Source organism: Bos taurus, chromosome 4, assembly GCF_002263795.3.
Source record: "Bos taurus isolate L1 Dominette 01449 registration number 42190680 breed Hereford chromosome 4, ARS-UCD2.0, whole genome shotgun sequence".
Classification (NCBI taxonomy): domain Eukaryota; kingdom Metazoa; phylum Chordata; class Mammalia; order Artiodactyla; family Bovidae; genus Bos; species Bos taurus.
The window spans coordinates 32,399,945-32,421,647 of NC_037331.1; the positions used below are offsets into that span (position 1 = coordinate 32,399,945).

Genomic DNA, 21,703 nt, shown 5'->3' on the forward strand with positions numbered 1-21,703 from the left:
AGAAAATGTAATCATTGAATAAGAGAGCAAAAGAAAATACTTAAATATCTAGAATAAAACCTTGAACTCAGTCTCTGGCAACTATAATACATTTAAATATATGAAAATCAGCTGAATAATAAATATGTACAATTTGCAATGGATTATTAGAGGATATCTGAAAGTTTTTTAAGCCTATTTTTAAACTTCAGTGACAAATATAATCATTTTAAAATGAAAAATGGCAGCATTTTTTTTTCACCCAGAAGTTTACGTGGAGTGGACTGAATTCTCTAATACAAGCAACAGAATTCCAGACATGTCCCAGAACAATATAAAATTCCAAAGATTTTCCCAGCAGTCAGACTTACGTATATGGAATATTTGCAACATAAAAACTTCTGGCTTTTACATACAATTTTTCAGGATGGAGTCAGACCTGGACTTGTCATCTCTGTTGTAGGACTTGCAAGGTAGTCATTCGATTTTAGGCTTGTTAGAGATTTGTAACTTGCCACTGACGTTAGAGACCCACAGAGGCCAAGTAATGAGGGAGTATCTTCTTTACCTGAAAATCAGGATAAGATAACAAATATTTAATTGCTCTTGAAGCTTGATACTAGTAAGATCCTAAAACCATTAAACTTTACATACTGTATACAATTGCAAACATACTGTAAAATCAAACATCTGTATGTTGATGTTTGATCTTCCAGTAGTTTCAATGCTGCCCCTTATAGAAACATTACAGTGGGATTATTTGTGCTTCTTTTAAGGTTCTAGGTATCGAAGCTTGAGATATTCTGGAACAAAAATGGAATTCACCTTTTTGAGGGAGAATATGGTCATATCCAATTAGTAAAGAATAACAAAAAACTATAGCAACAATACAAGTGCCCAGGTGACAGAAATACCAGGAAATCTGTATGTGGGTAAAAGTGATGCAGAAGCAGCAGAACTGCTTCAGTTCACTTGGAGGCTGGACCTAGGGAACCTCTGTCCACGACTGAATAACTGAATAAACTTATTCAGCATCTACTCTGCACCAGGAATACCATTACCTGCTAGAAGTCAGTCGGTCCCTGAAGGAGGAGTGGCAGAGCTCTGTGTCCATGCCTGGGGAAAACACGTTCTTTCCCGAGCAGAACAAGTTTCAGCCCCCACTGTGCACACACTTGATCTAAGAGGCCAGCCTAAGGCTGTGAAAGGCTAGGAAGGTGAAAATCACATTCACACTATTGTGCAACCATCACCAACCACGATTTCAAAACCTTTTCATCATGCCAAACAAAAACTCCCTACCTCTTTAAACAGTAACTTTCCTTTCTCCCCTTCCCCTCAGTCTCTGGAAACCTCTAACCTACTTTCTGTGAATTTGCCCTTCCTAGAGTCATTCTTAAAAGTGGAATCATACAGCGTTTGCCCTTTTGTGTCTGGCTTATTTCACTTAACGTAATATTTGTTTTCAAGGGTCATGCATGTGGTATGTATTCCTTTTCCATGGCTCATTAACATTCCATGGTGTATATATATGACATTTTGTTACTCCACTCATCTGTATGGACATCTGGGTTGTTTCCACCAATCGACTACTGAAAATAATTCTGCTGTGAACACTGGCATCCAAGTATCTGTTTGAGTCCTATTTTCAATTCTTTGAGAGTACATACTTAGATTACACATATTTTTTAAATATACAGATTATAACAGTAATTGCAAAGACTAAAAGTCTGACATACACACTGGAGTAATATGCAGGTGTAAAAGAGAATGAGAAAGATCTCTATAATTTCCAGGATATACTATGTAGTGGAAAAAGCAAAGCCCATAACGTGATCTTTTATATTGAGGAACATGAATTCATTTTAATTTGCATGTGTTTTTAAAGAGCAATAGATAATTAAACCAATAAGATAGTTACTTATGAAAGTAGAAGTTAGCAGAGTTGAGATGAACCTTAAGCATAGTACTCTGGGATATATTTGCAAGATAAAATAATTAAAAATGAATCAATCTATTTTAGTTTATCCTATTTTAGTAATAGAGATTATTACTTTGAAATTAGAATAATAAGGAAAAGCAAATAATTATGTTCCTATAAACTAGGGACCAATATTTTCCTCATAAGAAAGATATAAAAATACAAAATCAAGTACATGGAAACCTTTTATGTATGAATTACAAAATAAAATAAATTTAAGGTATATTTTTCTTTAAAAAACTTTCTAACTCACTAGTGAAGAGGCTAGAAATAGTGACCAGTCCAGTCAAAACAGGCACCTCTATGGCCCAGATTATGTTCTCCGGTGTCATTTTCTAGTGTAAGGAAACAGGACTTCTTGGAGAAACAGCTGGTCCTGGGTATGGGCATGAAATGTACCAAAGAAACTCAGAACATCTTGTTTTCCACAAAGCAAGGAAGCTGTGACAGACTACTGGGATGTCAAAAGGAACTGTCTTTTAAAGGGTCTCTCTGTGCAAAAAGGACAGTGACCTCCTAATGAGTGTACTAAAAAAGATGCATTATTTATACTGTATTCTCCCTGATGAAATTAAAAGACACTTTTAATTCCTTTCCTTGGAAGGAAAGTTATGACCAACCTAGACAGCATATTAAAAAGCAGAGACATCACTTTGCACACAAAGGTGCATCTAGTCAAAGCTATGGTTTTTCCCTGTGGTCATGTATCAATGTGGGATTTGGACTATAAAGAAAGCTGAGCACCGAAGAATTGATGCTTTTGAACTGTGGTGTTGGAGAAGACTCTTGAGAGTCCCTTGGACTGCAAGGAGATCCAACCAGTCCATCCTAAAGGAGATCAGTCCTGAATATTCATTGGAAGGACTCATGGTGAAGCTGAAACTCCAATACTTTGGCCACCTGATGGCAAGAACTGATTCACTGGAAAAGACCCTGATGCTGGGAAAGATTGAAGGGAGGAGAAGGAGACAACAGAGGATGAGATGGTTGGCATCACCAACTCAAAGGACATGCTGCTGCTGCTAAGTCGTGTCAGGGAGTTGGTGATGGACAGGGAGGCCTGGTGTACTGCACTCCATGGGGTCGCAAAGAGTCGGAGGCGACTGAACTGAATGATTCTTCCCAAATATGTGTAACCAGAATACACTAAGAATGAATGACCAGAGAAATCTAAATTATCAGGGATTTAACAAAACAGTTGGCTTGGTGCATAAAATACATAAATGTCAAGTGAGAAAAAGTTGGGGCGGGGGAGGGGGGGGCGGTGGCGCTGCTCTGCTAGATGAAAGAACACCAAAGAGATTGAAAACTAAATGCTCTGTGTGATCCTTGACTGGATTAAAAAAAAAAAAGCAATGAAGAATCAAAATTAAGAAACATTTCCAGTTACAATAACATCTAAAAGAATAAAATACCTAGGAATAAAGTTAAGCAAAAGTATGCAAGTGTGTACACTGACAACTACAAAATAGTGCTGAAACAAAGTTGAGGTTAAAATAAATGGAAAAACATCCCTTATATTTTGATGGATTGGAAGATAATATTGTTAAGATGGCAATGTCTCCCAAATTGATCTACAGTGTAATCCCCATCAAAATTCTAACTGCCTTTTTTTATTTTTATTTTTTTTAAATTTTATTTTATTTAACTTTATAATATTGTATTGCTTTTGCCATATATCAAAATGAATCTGCCACAGGTATACATGTGTTCCCCATCCTGAACCCTCCTCCCTCCTCCCTCCCCATACCATCCCTCTGGGTCATCCCAGTGCACCAGCCCCAAGCATCCAGTATCGTGCATCGAACCTGGACTGGCAACTTGTTTCATATATGATATTATACATATTTCAATGCCATTCTCCCAAATCATCCCACCCTCTCCCTCTCCCACAGAGTCCAAAAGACTGTTCTATACATCAGTGTCTCTTTTGCTATCTCGTATACAGGGTTATTGTTACCATCTTTCTAAATTCCATATATATGCGTTAGTATACTGTATTGGTGTTTTTCTTTCTGGCTTACTTCACTCTGTATAATAGGCTCCAGGTTCATCCACCTCATTAGAACTGATTCAAATGTATTCTTTTTAATGGCTGAGTAATACTCCATGCCTTTTTTAAGAAATGACAGTTCAGTCGCTCAGTCGTGTCTGACTCTTTGCGACCCCTTGAAAACTGACCTTTTCCAGTCCTGTGGCCACTGCTGAGTTTTCCACATTTGCTGGCATATTGAGTGCAGCACTTTCACAGCATCATCTATAGCTAGTAGTTAATTTCTTTATGGACATGTAGGTAACAATATACTTACTCTGTTAGCCGTGTATTGAGTTCAGCGATGTCACTGATGTCAAACCAGCCTATTTCTTGTCGTAGAATAGCATGAAAAAACTCTTGCCTAATTTTCTTAATCTGCCGGCCAGCTGCCAAAGTCCAAAATGAAACCTGTATATAGGCAGCAACAAGAACTCCAGCACCTAATCCTGAATAATAATATGCATATCTGGAAAACAATTCAAAAGTTTCTTTTAAATAGAGTCTTTATGCTTGCAAGAGAAATATTTAGAATTGGAAATTAATAGTGACAGATCACAAAGACCATGTAGGACATTATAACACGTACAGTTTTTTTTTGTCTTTTCTGACATTATAATAGAATAGTGGCCAATCTGTCCACTTGAATTATCAGCCGAAGGTAAAATAAAGTTGTGTGCTTAACTGCAAACATACAGTGGTGTTTATGAGTCACTTTTAAACCTACACTGATAATCTGTAGACACAATTTGACTCTTCCATAATTCACATTCTAGACTTGCATATCTTACTGTCTGAAAAGCTTCACCACATTGCAAATACAGGAATAAACAGGCTGAACATGCAAAATGGCTCTGAGTGTAAGTTTTTCCCATATTTACACAAAGAACAAAAAGCCCTCTTCCTGATTGGCAGGAGTTGAAAGAATTTTTAAAAACAATGCGAAAATGTTATGAATTCAAATCAACTCAGAGTGTAGTCGTAACTAAATTGGAGGGACGTTAGTATCTTTAGAAATATAAATTCAATTTCATTACTCTCAAATATATTTTCCTTTCAGGCTGCTACGGCAACAGACAGCACTCATTTAAGTCGGCAACATTAATTGAAAAGTAAACACAAACATTATGTGACAGGCTTTGGGGATTTCTATTAAGAAGGTGAAGAAAGGGAAAAAATGCCATAAATGACATTATTAGATCAACAGACAAAACTGGAATTCAGATGGTAGACTGGGTCAAAGTACTGTATCAATATGAAATGTACTGAGGTTGATAGCTGTGCTGTGGTTATGAAGAGAATGCCCTGTTCTTGGAACCAATCAAGTATTTATAAGTAAAGGAACATGCTCTGGGCAACTTACTTTTTAAAAAAATTATTTATTCTTTTGGCTGCCCTGGGTCTTCGTAACAGCATGTGGGATCTATTTCCTTGACCAGGGATCAAACCCAGGCCTCCTGCATTGGGAGGACAGAGTCTTAACCGCTGGACCACCAGGGAAGGCCCCTGTGCAGCTTACTTTATTAATTTTTAAATTTTTTTATTATTATTTTTTTTTTACTTTACAATATTGTATTAGTTTTGCCATACATCAACATGCATCCGCCACTTGTGTACACAGACAGCTGATACAGGAAGCTTGCAGCTTACTTTAAATGGCAGGGGAGGGAGTATAAATGGAAACAATAGGATAAAGAGTCTAACAAAAGCTAAAGAATATCCAGGGATTCTTTGTACATGCTTATAACTCTTCATAAGGTTGAAATTATTTTCAAATAGTTTTTAAAAAGCACAGTATAAAGAAGTACATATGATATATACATATATTAGCCAATTACCTAGTCATTTCTTCCAGAATTCTGCCTGAATTTAGCATTGCCAGTGAAAAATTCACTAAATAAAAACAAAATAAAAATAAGACATTTTTGAAAGGCACTGCCAGGTTTTTAAAATCTTTTTCTCTTTCCCTCACTCTCAAGTCACTCTTACCGTCTGGCCCACGTAAAGGGCCCTGGGGTTTAGGTCCATCGTGGGTCCAGTTGGGGAAGTAAAGCCCTCCCTCCCAGGTGCTGCCCCCCTACCAGAGGCCTTGGGCCTTTAGCAACACAGCTTCCTAGAGCAGCAGAGAGGAGCTGATGAAGGGTATACAGAAGGCAGAGGAAGAAAAAAGAAATGGTCCACATAGAAACACAGGATTTACCAGGCACTTTTTTCTTAGTGGTGCAAAGTGCTTTACATACTTGCTTCTTTTGATTCTATGTTACTATATGTATGTGTTTCCCTTACATTCTTCCTCACAACGTAAATAATGGAAAGTCTGAATTACATTCACGGCAAAGGGAGAAAAAGACAAGAAAGATCACTGAGTTGCTCAAAGACAAGTCAGTGGATCACTGGTGATCCGTCAGGGTCCTGCATTCCTTGTCTTGGTTACTAGCCGTCCTGTAAACTGGTATGTTTAAAGCATTATTAACTGGAAGGAAATCGTCTTTTACTTTGAACTAATTTTGATAAAAGTGTCAATGTGCCTTTTCTGGTTCACATGTTTTAGTAACAGCTAGGATCCAGTGAGCATTTATTGTATGCTGGGCACTGTTCTGAATACTATACACGCATCACATGGTCTAATTCTCACAATTCCATAGATAGGACTATACAGGTAGGGCTATATCATAAATTCCTGTTTTACAGATGAGGAAACTGAAGCACAGGGATATAAGGTAACTCACCCAAAGTCACTCAGTTATGATAGTAAGTAGGCTGAGAGTCCTAACGCTCCTCATACAGCACCCGACACTATGCCACACCAACTGAGTCACGGGGTAATGGCTTATTTTCACTTCTTTAACAGACACAGAGTAAAACAAAAAGAAAACAGCCCATACCTACTGCATTCAGAGTAACAGGATACAGTGTTACCACGGCACTGATGGGAAAAGCACATTTACCATGATGCCCGGAGAGAAACTAGGCTTTGCTCCTTTATCACGGGCAAACAGCCCTGAGGTCACATTTTCTGGGTGCTGTGTTATCACGCTTATCTTCTTCCAAAGGGCGATGAGGTAGAAATTTATTTTAAATTTAACCTACCGTCAGGATCAATTACCAGGCCTGTAGCCCCGATGGTGGCATAATTTCTCCCTCAGGATTGCTCTTTCTGTAGATGTTCATAGCAAAGTGTTTCTGCTTATTGATCTAGCTCGTTATCAGCTACTAGGTCCTTGAGGAAGCAGACTCTATTTCACTTCTGTTCTCATCCATTCAGTTCTGTGTGCTCATTTGCTTCCTGAGTTCATAAATCTGGCACCTTCGATAGCTATGTTAGAAGTGTGTTTGGAATGAGAGGCAGACAAGCTGTGCGAAAGCTGAAGTATGTGCAGAAATCATTATTCAAAACCACAGGAAACCTACAGATTATGCGTGCAGGGCTATTTTCCCCCTGAACTTAGAAAGCAGGTGAAATCTTAAAGTGACTTTTTCTCTCCTCCAACACCAATATTATAACTCGAACTGATCTTCCCTCCTAGGAAATAAGAATCTACAAACATTACAAACGTGACCTGCTCCTTTCTCAGAGTCCCAGGCCGAGAATGGCAATCTAATTCTGCGTGAGCAACCCTAGAAGCCCTAAAGCCCCTAGGAAACCAAGTTTCTGCTGCCAGAGGACCAAGATATGACAAATGTGTATGAATGTGTTCCTTGAAGAGTCATGTGATGAAATCTGGAATGCTAGATCTGGAAATCTCACAGGATTCGATCTGGAGAAGGCCGCTATCTGGTCTTCCAGATGCTACATATTGGGCTTCAGCCTCACAAACAATCTTCAAGGAGTTACCTGGTTGCGTGGCTCACAGCACTGTCTGCCTGTTAGAATCACGTGGGGTGGGTGGAAAAATATATAGGTGTCCAATGGGGACGACAGAAGATGGTTGGATGGCATCACCGACTTGATGGACGTGTTTGAGTAAGCTCCAGGAGTTGGTGATAGACAGGGAAGCCTGGTGTGCTGCAGTCCAGGGGGTTGCAAAGAGTCAGATATGACTGAGCAACTGAACTGAGGCTCCATCCAAGACCAGCTGAATCAGAACCTCTAGCTGAGTCTAGATCATAATCTAAAAATTGCTTCCAGTTGACTTTAATATACCAGGATGGAGAACTCCTTCTCTATTCTGCATAAATGCCTCCCATAGCAAAGAAATGGGAAATTCTAAAGCTGCTTTTTAATTTTAGACAGTTCCCATATATTCCATGCATTTTATAGATGAGGAAACAGAATCTAAGAGTGGTTGTTGCATTTCCAAGTTCTTACAGCTAATTTCCCCTCAGTGTTTATGTTCCAGACACTTGACATAAGTCATCTCATTCAATTCCATCAGCAAGCCTACCTTTCAAAGGTGATAACAGTAGGGATAATAGAGGTTAAGTAATTTGCCCCCAGCTCAGGTACAGGCCTAAATAATAAATGTATCCCTTAAGGAACACTCAAAGAGACACTAAATAAGGAGTGCTGTCACTTTGAGTCTCAGAGTAAATCGATGTCTGCCTCCCTTGATTCGGTCCAGGACTTCTTTTATTAATATTACATAGAAACACTCAGCACAAGACAGAATTGGTGGATGTCCAGGCAGTTTTAGCAGTATGGGTAATAAGTCAAGGTAACTGGGGCTCAAAAATGTCTTTTCCTTTCATCTACGTGGCAATGCAAGGGCACGCAGGGTGTATCAATTTCTCCACACAACCTCCTACATTTTTACAGCCACATAGACTTGGCATAAAACATCAAGTTCCTAATGCTCTGTAGAAATACCCTGTTTCCTATGACTCCATTCTTAGGGTTTGGATGTGGAATGTTTTACGCATAGTTTCTGCACAACTGAGTCACTGTGAGGGAACAGCCTTGCCACGGAGACTTTATTCCGTTGACAAGGATGGAGTCTGTTCACAATAACTCATTGTCAGACCCTCTTGTGATTTAAACCTTTTTTTTTTCTTCTAACATTCTCGTCTCATTTGGCTCCCATTGAGTCTTGCTGCTCAAGAATCCAACAATTCTAAAAAACAGACTCTAGACAAACATCATCTCGGTGAGACGAGCTAGCGAGCTCAGCTATGGACACCTGAGGACTCTACCAGCTCTCAACCCCCATGACTTTGGCTAAACTCTACAAACCTAAACATATCAAAGAGCTGTCTGGATTCAGAGCGAGCATGAAATGTAACAATTCGTTTTCTCCTAAGAGCCATGGGAATATTATTTGTACAAACCTGAAGAGTGAACACTGGCATTAATAACATTTGAGGGACTTCTCATTCCAAACCCTCCAAGATAATCAAGTTGCCTAATGACAAACGTGGCTGTAGGGAACCAAGTGTCATTTAATTCGGAGGTCACCGAAACAGCTGGCAACTCTGGTGAGTGTATCACTCCAGCGGTCACAGGTCTGCAGGGGACTTGCTCGTGCCATTCCCCAGAAAGACCTTGAATTTGGCCCTGGGCACAGTACGTGGCACCTGTCTGCCATTCCAGCTTCGAAGCAATTCAGTTGCATAATTAGAAACACATTAAAAATAAGCAGACTGCCCCAAATAAGGAAGCTGTGGAATTACTCTGGTGTTAGCAAAAACCAAAACGGGACTAATAAAACTGGACCAAATGTCAGCCTGCCTGGGATAAGTACATTGCATCCAGTTAAAAAAATTAACTGTGATAAGATATACATTACCGTCTTAACCATTTAAAGTGTATAGTTAAGTAGTGCTAAATATATTTACACTATAGTAAAATCAATCTCCAGAACTTTTTCAGCTTCCCCAACTGAAACTATGCCCATTAAACAACTCCCCATTTCCTTATCCTCCACCCCCAGCTACCACTATCTTCTTTTCTGTTTCTATGAATTTGGCTACTCTAGACACCTCCTATAAGCAGAATAATTTGATATTTGTCTTCTTTCACTTAGCGTAATGTCCTCAAGATTCATCCATGTTACAGCAGGTGTCAAAATTTCCTTCCTTTTTAAGGCTTTTTAACACTCCATTTAAAATCCTAAATTGAAACCAGTTTTGACTGATAGATTCTAATATGGGCATCCTCCTGTTCTGTGTGTGTGTATTATACATCTATAAAGCTTATAAGAAGTAAAAGGAAAATAAAAATTCCTAGTTTCCTTAAAGACTTTTTAAACTATCCTATCTTACTCTTTACAATATTTGTGTTAAAGTTTTGGCCACTGGTCAAATACAAGTAATTCAGTTAAAACTTTCCCAGACACAATTTTTAAAGGAGAATGTACAGCACTTACATTGGCAGTATAATGTGCACAGTCGTGAGCGTGGTATGGACGTAGAAAGACTCGTAAAATTTGGGGAGGTTATTTATTCTCTCCAAGCCTCAGTTGTCTTCATGTGTCACTGAGAATAAGACCTAGCACATGATACACACTATGAAAGATTTCTATTATTTTTGTTATAAAGAGGTTCTTCTCAGAGACAGTAGTACTAGAGAATAAATAAACTCTTTTTGTAGGACTGTGCTTTAACTATGCCAAGGATGCTTCTACTAGACATCTAAAAGGTAATAGTATTCATCAATATTCATGTAAAGAGATCCTATTGTATAAACTAAGCAATCACGTTCTTAGGTAATTACAACTAAGCCCTACAATGCTAACCAAATATGTAGCTCTCAACAGTGAACACTGGAAACTCTTCCTGAGTGTCATCTAAATACAGTCTACTGCCTCTCGGATGCCTCTACTGTGGAAGCTGCCTCTCCTTTATTAGCCGTCTCCTTCACATCCCCCATCTGTGAGCAGCAGGTCTCTAGGGAGGAACTGAGCCATTGTGCTGGGTAGAAAGCATGGCTATCTTCCTTTCTATGCTAAGTCTGTCTAATATGAAAATAACTTTGTCCATTGGAACCTCACTCCAATGCTGCTGACATAGCCCCTCGCACTGATGGCATTAACTTATGTGACTCCTTTGGCACTCCAGTAATTTTAGTCTTTTGGGAGAGTTTCAAAGCACATCATTCTCATACTGAATCCATTCACTCTTTAGTAAAGTGCTCTGTTAAGGAACAGTCAACCTTTTTGATCCAAATATTAGAGACAGAAAGTAGGTGTCATTTTAGCAAGAAGGATAGGAGAAAGGGGGAGGGGGGGGGAAGAAGAAAAAATAAAAAACAGACCCACAAGCTGAGGACAGCTAAGAAGTATTGCCATGCCAACTGATGCATTTTGAAGCTGCTGCTGCTGCTGCTAAGTCGCTTCAGTCGTGTCCAACTCTGTGCAACCCCATAGATGGCAGCCGACGAGGCTCTGCCATCCCTGGGATTCTCCAGGCAAGAACACTGGAGTGGGTTGCCATTTCCTTCTCCAGTGCATGAAAGTGAAAGGTGAAAGTGAAGTCGCTCAGTCGTGTCCAACTTGTAGTGACCCCATGGACTGCAGCCCACCAGGCTGCTCCATCCATGGGATTTTCCAGGCAAGAGTACTGGAGTGGGGTGCCATTGCCTTAAGTAAAAAGTGAAAGTGAAGTCGCTCGGTTGTGTCCGACTCTTAGCGACTCCATGGACTGCAGCCTACCAGGCTCCTCCGTCCGTGGGATGTTCCAGGCAAGAGTACTGGAGTGGGTTGCCATTGCCTTCTCCTATTTTGAAGCTAGCTCATCAATAGTCATTAACTGAATGGACACTGTGCAGACATGCTCTGCTATGGTTCCACCATCCTCAAGCAGACTAACTTCCTTACTTTATTGAAATACAAAGCTTTCTGGAAATTTCCTTATTCTATACTTAAAGTCCAATAGCATACACTTATTTGTTGAAATTTAACTGATTATTTGAGGAATTTTACTGAGAATTTTAAAACTCCTTCTGTGATATCTGAAGCTACCCAGATGTCCAAACCATGAAGCAAGCAGATGATGAATAGAAAAATCAATTTCTAATCTTTCACTCAGTTAAATAAATGAATACATCTATCAGATCAGATCAGTTGCACAGTCGTGTCCGACTCTTTGCGACCCCATGAATCGCAGCATGCCAGGAATATATCTATACATCTACATATCTTAATTAAAGAAATGCTTACCTGGAAGGGAGAAATTTCCTCCAGTATTAACAAATCTGTCAGTCATTTCTCCAAATACTATCATCATGAGGGGCAGACCTGATCCATGAGTTATGGCCATGATAGTGCCAAAAGACATAAATAATTTATCCTGCCAATCAGAGTATCGAAACTAAAAAAAAAAGAAAAGAGAAGAATACTTAGCTTGTATAACAGAATTTCTCTTTTTTCACAATGTATATTCTTTGGAATTTTCTTTAAGGTCAGTACTTTTGTAACCGTTCCAAATAAATGTATTAGGGAAAAAAGAGAATTTCAATTCAAATCATTGACAGAGTAATTTTGAGATTCTATTTATTTTGTATCTGTGTGGAAAAAATCCTAATTCCATTGAATCAGTGTCTTATTTGGATAAGTAATGGCAATATAATCAGAAGGGACTAAGATTTGGTTTCATTAAGAAATACTGTTTGATCTTCCAGAGCTCCTGAGGTAGTGCATTAGAAACAGCTAGGGGTTGATCTCATTTACATACACACACATAATACATCCTTTAAAAAGACATTCAGAATATTTCAGAGAATTATAAAGGGTGGAGAGGGAACGGATATTCTGGGTTTTGAGGATAAGGCCCCTTTAAGAGGCTTAAGTTAGCTTTTGGAAGACAGATCAATAGTGAAAGGCAAGAAACTTAAGGAGTGCCTGGGTGTGTGCTTTAGGGAAGTCTTGCTTATGGAGATGATACTCATTGTAGAATCTTGAAGGACAAGAGGGAATTAGCGAAGAAAAACTGGGGGGTGCAGAGAAAGTGGGGGAAGTGGGGACTTAGAACAGCAGGGTGACTGGAAACTACATGAGTAGTTTCATTAGTAGTTCACATAGACGGCAGCCCACCAGGCTCCCCCATCCCTGGGATTCTCCAGGCAAGAGTACTGGAGTGAGTTGCCATTTTCTTCTCCAATGCCTGAAAGTGAAGTCACTCAGTCGTGTCTGACTCCTAGCGACCCTGTGGACGGCAGCCTACCAGGCTCCTCCATCCATGGGATTTTCCAGGCAAGAGTACTGGAGTGGGTTGCCATTGCCTTGAGTCCTCAGGGAACTCCACGTGGTGGAATTTCTAAGCACACAGTGCAGAGTATGGAGGACGATATTAGAGAGAGGTCTAAAAGGCCTGGTGGCCACACCAACTATCTTGGATTTAGTACCATCTATAGAGGGCTTCCCTGGTGGCTCAGCTGGTAAAGAATCTGCCTGAAATGTGGGAGACCCAGGTTCAATCCCTGGGTTGGGAAGATCCCCTGGAGAAGGGTAAGGCTACCCACTCCAGTATTCTGGCCTGGAGAATTCCATGGACTGAATAGCCCATGGTGTCACAAAGAGTCAGACACGACTGAGCAACTTCCACTTATCACTTATAGAGGGAAGTGGTTATACCAGTAAAGTGCACAACACCGAAGAACTAACCAGCGATCAGTGTCATAATACTCCAAAACCCTTTGTCCTTCACCACCTTTTTTAGTTCTCTCCAAATTCCCACTTTTTCTCCCCATTTCTGATTGACTGAAACTATGCCTCTCTCTCTGTTCTTCTTTCGTCCTCTGCCTTCCAGACTACATCTCCCGTCTCTCAGTTTTCCATTTCTATACTCTCCCCTCTGTCCCTCACATCTCTCTCATTTTTTAACCCTTATCTCTGCCCATTTCCCCACCCCACTCCCTTTGGGGGACAAAGAAGGAACAATCATCAAGAGAATGGGTGATGAGTCAGGCTGGCAGATGGTCCTTGAGAGCGGAGGCTGAGTCAGAGGGAGTCACTACGCAGGGCACCTTGAGGTTAAAGCATAAAGTCGGGGGGCGGTGTGCCAGCTGCTCTCAGGGATTTCCAGAAGTTTGGTCTGGGAGACCGAATTCCATCATTAAACACAGAGGGCAAGCAAGAGTGTTGAGAGAGACAAAGGGTGGGAAGCCAGGTGGAGCTTGGAATGAAACAAGGTGGGCAGGTAAAGTCCAGAGCAGGTGGGAAGGGCCCCTAAAATTACCACAAAAGGGACCAGTGTCCCCAGGGTTCACCTTAGTGGTTGGAGGGGAAGGGAGATAGAGCACTTGAGTTTCTGGGCCACAGCTCAAGCACAGGAGCAAGTTGACATGCAGTGTTGTCTTCACCAAACATTTACGTGAAATTGCTGCTGCTGTTGCTAAGTCACTTCAGTTGTGTCCAGCTCTGTGTGACCCCATAGACGGCAGCCCACCAGGCTCCTCTGTCCCTGGGATTCTCCAGGCAAGAATACTGGAGTGGGTTGCCATTTCCTTCTCTACGTGAAACTGAGGAAAGTTTTAAATGCTTTTCATAGTACATTTGAAACTCATGTAATGTAATATATTCACTGCACCTCAATTAAAAAGTTTCTCATATTAATGAAACAAAATTTTATTGTCTCCAAGCTTCAGTGAAAATTCCAGGAATTTCACAGTAATATCCTAAGTAACCTAGATCTGTTTTCAGTGATTTTTCAACAAAAGAAGGCCTTTCTGTGTTCTGCTGTGTTAAATCACTCAGTCGTATCCGACTCTTTGTGACCCTATGGACTGTAGCCAGCCAGGCTCCTCTGTCCCTGGGATTCTCCAGGCAAGAATATTGGAGTGGGTTACTCCATGCCCTACTCCAGGGGATCTTCCCAACCCAGGGAACGAACCCAGATCTCCCACTTTGCAGGTAGATTCTTTATCATCTGAGCCATAAGAGAAGCCCGAATGCCTTTCTAACTCCTATTAAAATGCAGTTTTATTCTGAACCTCAATCAGAACAGCAGCAAAAAAATTAAGAGTGGAAAAGGTTACATTTATATTTAAGGTTAAACTTGCAAATTCAAAGGAAAATTTCAGTTTCTACTTTAAGTTTTGTGACATTTTGTTTTCTGTAAGAGGCAGATTTAAAACCTTTGCATTAAAGCCAGATTTAGTTTTATAAACAATTTATTCTCTAAAGTACTGAATTGAAAAGACGTTACCCTTACTGAGATTTTTAAACACAAAAGTCACAAGCATAAGGGAGAAGAGAATGAAACTTAATAAGTTGGAGATTTCAGATGACATGCCTTTTTTTTTTTTTTTTTACCAACTTCTTTGCTATCAAATAATGGCTGTCATAGTTTGAAACATATCATATTCACCAAAAATGGGCAAACATTTTCTTGAGTCCCCTCTCTAAGACATATTACAAATGAAAAACAGATTTGACTTTTTCCAAAAATATGTTGGCTTGCCCTGGACCAGTGGAAAACCACTGAGAATTATCATAAACATATCTGAATCTGTAATAGTAACTTCATATTTAATCAGTTTTCCTGGAGGCCAATGTGAACATAGATTTCTTAAGCATTTACAATTTTCTGTAGTTAACAATCTCCTTATACGCAAGTTTATTTTAAGGTAAATTTGTGTGTGTGTGTGTGTGTGTGTGTGTGTGTGTGAGAAACAAGTGCAGAGATGTATTTTTCTGAAATTAATTGGTTTGTATGGTGCTTCAAACACCAGTCCTAACTTCAATTTCCCTGTACACCAGTTAGCTCTGCTCTCCCAGCCAGCCTATCCCTACCTGCTTTATCTTCCACCTTGAGAATGTGGGCCATTAAATGCAATGAGCCAATCCAGGACATCTGCCGCTGCCTGCAGACAAGCTTAAAGCACTTCTCACCACAGATCCAAGACATCAAACGTAAATGAAGGCAGAACGGATTCAAACTTAGTATTTCACAGCTTACCAATGTTAATGGTCCAATCAAATGTACTTTCTTCATTTTTTCCTTAGCTTGGCTGCTGTAAAATATATATATATATTTTTTATATATAAAATTTTTAAATTTTTGAATTTAAAAACTCTTACATAATATTTCACAGTCAACTGAATATAAATTTAAGTAGTTGCCATATTTGAATATTATATTTTCAAATGTAAAAGAGTGATGTCCACAAACTGTCGAAATTATCCAGTTTAACACGCAGTGTAAGGCAATGACCAAGTGCAAAGGTAACTGTCCAAGGCACTACAGGAATCTCTGGATAACCGGGGAATGGTCACCTGCCTTGCAGCACGCATGCGCAGAAGGAAGATGACCATGTCAACAACGTCTGCAAGATCAGTTAATGCTTCATGTGCTAAAAAGGTACATATTGATCTAAAATTAGTAAAGGCCACTCTTCTGAATGATTACAGGGGGTGCAGTCAGGAAATCCTGTCGGCTCTACATTCAAACTACATCTGGAGTTCGCTCACTCTTCACCACTTTCATAACTATTCTAACAGCCCGGAGAACTCCTGCCTTGTTTCTCCACTTCCGCTTATGCCCACTTGAGTCTATCTGCAACACGATACTCAGAGTCATCATTTAAAAACACAAGTCACAGGCTTGCTAAAGAGGAGGAAGAGGCAAGGGACGGATTGGGAGTTTGGGATTAGCAGATGCCAGCTATTACACATAAGATGGATGAACAACAAGGTCCTCCTGAAGAACACAGGGAACTATATCAACATCCTGTAATAAATCATAATGGAAAAGAACATGAAAAAATGTGTGTGCAAATATATACATATATATATGAATAGTGGATCATTTTGCTGTATAGCAGAAATTAACACAGCATTGGAAATCAACTCTACTTCAACAAATTAAAAAAAAAACTCTCAGGTCATATTATGCTGCTACTCTGCTCAAAGGCTTACAAGTGGCTTCCACTTTTCTCAGAGTAAAAGCCAGATCCTTACACTGGCCTCTCCGGCCCCACATGATATTCTTTGTTGCCTCTCTGAGCACAGTGCCCACTCCCACTCCTGCCAGCTCTGCTCCAGACACCCAGGTCTCTCTGCTGCCGCTGTCCTGTGAACACTCCAAACACGTCCCCCCACAGGGTCTGCATTACCTCTGCTGGGAGGGGTACATATATGCCACACAGCTCTCTCTTTTTTTTTTTTTTTTCAAGTTCTTGCTTAAATATTGCCTTCTCAATATGACCTACCTTAACTACCCTATTTAAAATTGCTTTTTTGCACTCCTGATTTCTTTAGGCTTAATTAACGTGTTCCCATAGCATTCATTACCTGCTAACAATTGTTTGAAGGACTAAGTGCCCCTGGGAAAAGAGTTTATGGATGCTTCTTTTTCACAAATGATCACATATTTGCATAGATCTAACTTTATATTACTTAAAGCCCAAGAGTGCCCCTGGTTTCCTGGTCTGGGATATCTGATGCCCTTTGGTGATAATTTGTCTCAGAAGCACAGGCTATTAATTTGGTTTTAGGTTGGAAATGCTGTTGCTTCTTCAGTCTTGGGTATGGAATGAAACATAATCTGGTTCTCCCCTTAGGCAGGAAGATGGAATTTGATGTAATATTTTTCTTTTATGTATCTTGGGCTTTAATTCCATGGCATATAAAGACTACTTGCAAGATTTTAGCAACTACTATTCAGCATATGTATTGTTTACATCTATTCTCAATAATAAATAAATGCTAACTGTAGGAGAGCAGACTTTTTTTTACCTAAATGCATTTATTTAAATTTCCAGGTAAAGTTTTATTCACAGGACTTGATCCCAAACTATCTGGAACATTTTCTGAAATCAAAGGACTGACATCTGCAATGAAATATGTTCAGAAGAATGTGACAGGCGAAACTGCGTGATCGCAACAACCATGGAACTCAGTTTTCCCTGGACCACTGAAGTGAGCTGAACTTCCTTTAGCATGCAAGATTTGGTCCAGTTTTTATAAAAGTGTGTCTCATTACACTTAAGTTCATAATCTTAACTTTTTCTTAGTCTTTTATACTCTTTGAACTGTCTTCTTCCCAACACAAGGCTGTGAGCTCCACTTCTGAGAACTCCCTTGGGTTCTGCTGTGTTACTGCATCTTTTGCAGGGGTAACCCCTCTGTATACTCACCAATGTTTAGCCTGTGCAACACAGAAATAGACTTCTTGGAGAAAATGCCACCTATTTATAGATTCACAGTCAATTCCAGCCTAAATTGCCAGCGAATGAAAACCACATTTTTCTAGAAGAAAAAATACCACCCATCGGTTTCCCAATTTTATAGGGCAAATTAGATATTCTGTGAATGAATACCATGGTACGTAGAAGAAATAAAGCAAGATCACCGTATGAAGAAATTAACAGACTAAAATAATGCCCCGGTTTAACCACCAGATAGGCATGTTCTCTGTTAACTAATCAGGCCACTTGCAGCTTGAGGACCCACTACAGAACCTGATAAGTTTGTCCCTCTGGGTGATCACTGGATGACACAGGTCAATTGGTTCTGGGTGGCTTGGCATGAACTCAGAGACCACAACAGCCTCATAAATTTTGACGCTGAAGGCAAAAACGATTCACTGTCCTCAAAGTGAAAGAGGGACAAAGCCAGCATGCCACTTACTGATTGCTTCTGCCCCTACTAAGGTGGAGAAGTGAGAGTGACAAGGGCCCTTGGGGCCAAAGAGCCAGCACAGGGAGAAAGACAGGCAAGCAGAGAAAGGCAGAGGTTTCCCCCTTGCATTTGAGCAACAGTTTCTTTGGAAGCGCAGGTAACCCACCCCAGGCTGCTCAAGGTTCCCCTCCCCACCTCACCCCTCACCCCCCAGAGGGGAGAAAGAGGGAACCGGAGAGCTGAGAGGAAGGCGGGTAAAATGAGGAGGAAGAGGAATAATGAGTGGAGGAAGGAGCTGCCTGCTTCACTACACTTGTTTAAAACGCACAACCATGAACAGCAGGGGTCTGATGCTCTTTAAGCCCGGAAGATCAGACGATGCTTATGAGAGATTTCTGGAAAAGTCGTGAGCTCCATAATGCAAGGAGTGTTACACCACACATGCTCATGGAAGGGCCCTGCACAAAGGGAAGGGGCGCCTTCAACCGTGCTCTCTTTCCTGGTGGTGTTTATTGGCGAAGTCGTGTCTGACTCTTTGCCACAAGAGGACTGTAGCCCACCAGGCTCTTCTGCCCATGGGGATTCTCCAGGGAAGAATACAGGAGTGGCTTGCCTTGCCCGTCTCAAGGGGATCTTCCCAACCCAGGGATCCCCGCGTCTCTGAGGGATTCTTTATCACTGAGCCACCAGGAAAGCCAGCCTGTCGCAAAAGAAACCTCAGTGACATTCCTTGGGTAAAGTCAGAACCACAGAGAAGACTCTAAGGAAACTCCAAAACAAAGGCCAAAGGCATCATCCACTCAACTTCTTTGCTCGGCTCCATGTGGCTCTGCTGACTTGTGCGTAACAAGAAAAGCAGAAAAGTAGTGGCCGAGAGTGATGTACCTGCTGACGCCCAGTTCAAATCCGTCCTCCCTGGTCTCGGTGATCCGGAATGTTGCGATCCTTCCCACCTCTGGATCCATCTCCGCCTGGGGAGAAACCAGTCTCAGGTCCAGGGGCACCAGCCCCAGCCCGGGGAGGTCGCTCAGCCTCCTCACAGCACCCCCCTCCTCACCCAGCCGGGGTTCGGGGCCAGCAGACTGGTCGCCGGGACCCGGGAGGACCGCGCTGATGCCACGCTGCCCGCCGCCGGGAGCCCACCTTCCCGAGCTTCCCTCACCCGGGACTGCGCCTGTTTGCAGCTGAGCCGCTGGGCGCCGGGGCTGCGGGGCCTGGGACTTTGCTCGCCCCCGCCCCTCGCCCCTCCCCGAGAGTGTCCGGCCCCAGCGACGCCTCCTGAAGCCGGAGGCGCTCCAGCTGCCAGGCTCGCTCCGCACACCCCGCGGGGAAGGGTGCCCGGCGCGCCGCCCCCCGCTGCGCCCACCCCCGGCGAGCAGCTAGCCCCGCGACCAGCCTGGTGCCGCTGGGGGTTCCGAAAGCCTCTCCTGGCGGGCCACTCGAGCCCTCCAGAGTGACTGTCACACTCCTTCAGTGCAGTTTTCTTTTTGAAGCCTTGCGGGGGACAGTTTGTACATGCTCACCCATGATGGGGCAGCTGAGGGACAAGAGAGACCCCTAGGCTCGCCTCTCGCTGCTTCTGCATCCCCGGGTCTGCTCCCCGGGGGGCACCGAAGCCACCCGTCTCTTGGGATGCTGAGGACAGGGCAGGGCCGCCCAAAAACATCGCATTAAGCTCTTCGCAGGATAATGCAGCCGGTGCCTTCTCAACACTTAGAGGCACAGAACTTTAGGGCTGGAGGGCTCTTTAGAAATCGCCAAATTCAACCGCTTCTCGTCCACTCCCTTTCTAATAGGAGACTGAAGCCCAGAGAGGTCGAGTCTCGCCTGTGGCTGCGTCCTCAGGACCAGGGTCCAGTCTCCAGTGTCCTCTCCTGGCATCCTGCTCTGATCCTGCACTTCTCCCTGTGCTCAGGTGTCTCTACACCTCGCGCTCTAGGTGTAGGATTCACACGGGAATCCTCTGTGTGGTTTTCTCATCCCTTTTCATGAACCGCCACGCTCCTTCCTAAAGGGAAAATCTAAAACAGGGAGCAGCATGTTATCACAGCTTTGAAGCCAGTGGGATCCAAACTCAGAGCTTCGTATCTTACTAGTCATGTCACCTTGGACACTCTCGCTTCTCTAAGCCTCAGTTTCCTCACATGGTAACATAAGGATAAAACACCCCCCTTACTAGGTCACCTTGAGGAATAAATGAACTAAGAAGGCAGAAGGAGCTGGTACTGAGCCTGAAACAAAATACACTCCATAAACGTGGCTTCCCTTCTTCCCAACCAGGTAGCAGGGCTACCTGCTGGGCCTTGCTCCCGCTGTCTTGTTAACACAGAAGTCATCCCGTGGCTTTCTCGGGTTCCCAGAGAAAATTAACAAAGAGCATCCTACAAGAGGAGGTGCTGTCGGCAGACCTTGGAATCTCACCTGTTCACTTACTGTTTGGCCTTAGGCAATTTACTTAATTCTTGATTTTACGGAAACCGTAAAATTGAGGTGTTATTAGGATTAGACATAATGTGTATAAAGTCCTTGGCATATAAGAGGTACCTAGTATTAATAGTTACAAGATCAGAAGAGGCTGATGAGGAGAGACTGGGATAAGAGCCAGGAGCTCTAGCACTCACTCTAAAATATACCACTTATCTCTACCCTGCTCTGCATATCACCTTGAGCTAGGCAGAACCTGATTTGAAGAGATGACTTAGAGTTGATTGGAACTGTGGCATGTTCTAGAATTATTAAAAATGAATTTATTTACAGGTTTTCCTAAAAATGTTTTTTCTTCTTAGCCCATCTACCACTATCAGGAGGATTCTCTTCTTTGATCAACCAGAATTCCTCTTCTTCACAAGTCTAACAGGTGGTCAGATCACTATTTTAAAAATACCCTACAATTAAAGCAACTGAAATTGTTGAGCTGAAAGAAAGCTTGGTGGTGACAGGAGAACATTATAAAGCTCAGTAGCCTGTAAGGAGATGGTAGCCTCTTCAGTTTCTATAAAATACATCTTGGGGGAGTAAAAAGGTAGACACGTGACATAGTAGGAAGCTTCTGAACTAAAAAAAAAAAAAAAACCAAAAAACCAACACACAGGAACATGACATTTTCCCATCAGAGTCAGTTCATAAAGTTGTCCCTATAAAAAGTGCTCATTGTATGTTGCTTGCGTCTGGGGCCTGTGTGTGGGGAGAGAGAAGCCACGCCCACATGACTGTATT

At 41.7% G+C, this 21,703-nt stretch overlaps 1 protein-coding gene across 1 annotated transcript; it reads right to left on the reverse strand.

Annotated features, from left to right (window-relative positions):
• LOC785370 (uncharacterized) lies at positions 1–20,153 on the reverse strand. The gene is made up of 6 exons (XM_059886055.1): positions 20,055–20,153; positions 19,373–19,866; positions 15,825–15,879; positions 12,086–12,236; positions 4,270–4,461; positions 1–547 (listed from the first exon to the last, which is right to left on the reverse strand). The coding sequence occupies exons 1-5, from the start codon at positions 20,151–20,153 to the stop codon at positions 4,436–4,438; spliced, it is 825 nt and encodes a 274-aa protein (XP_059742038.1). The 3' UTR covers positions 1–547; positions 4,270–4,435.
• Positions 20,154–21,703: the final 1,550 nt, after the last annotated feature.

Coding starts and splice junctions, on each gene's coding strand:
- LOC785370 (XM_059886055.1), bottom strand. CDS start 20,153: ATGTTTTTGGGCGGCCCTGCCCTGTCCTCAGCATCCCAAGAGACGGGT. Junction 12,237..15,824: donor TGATTGGACCATTAACATTG/GTAAGCTGTGAA, acceptor TTTTTTTTTTAG/TTTCGATACTCTGATTGGCA. Junction 4,462..12,085: donor AGGAAATTTCTCCCTTCCAG/GTAAGCATTTCT, acceptor ATTGTTTTCCAG/ATATGCATATTATTATTCAG.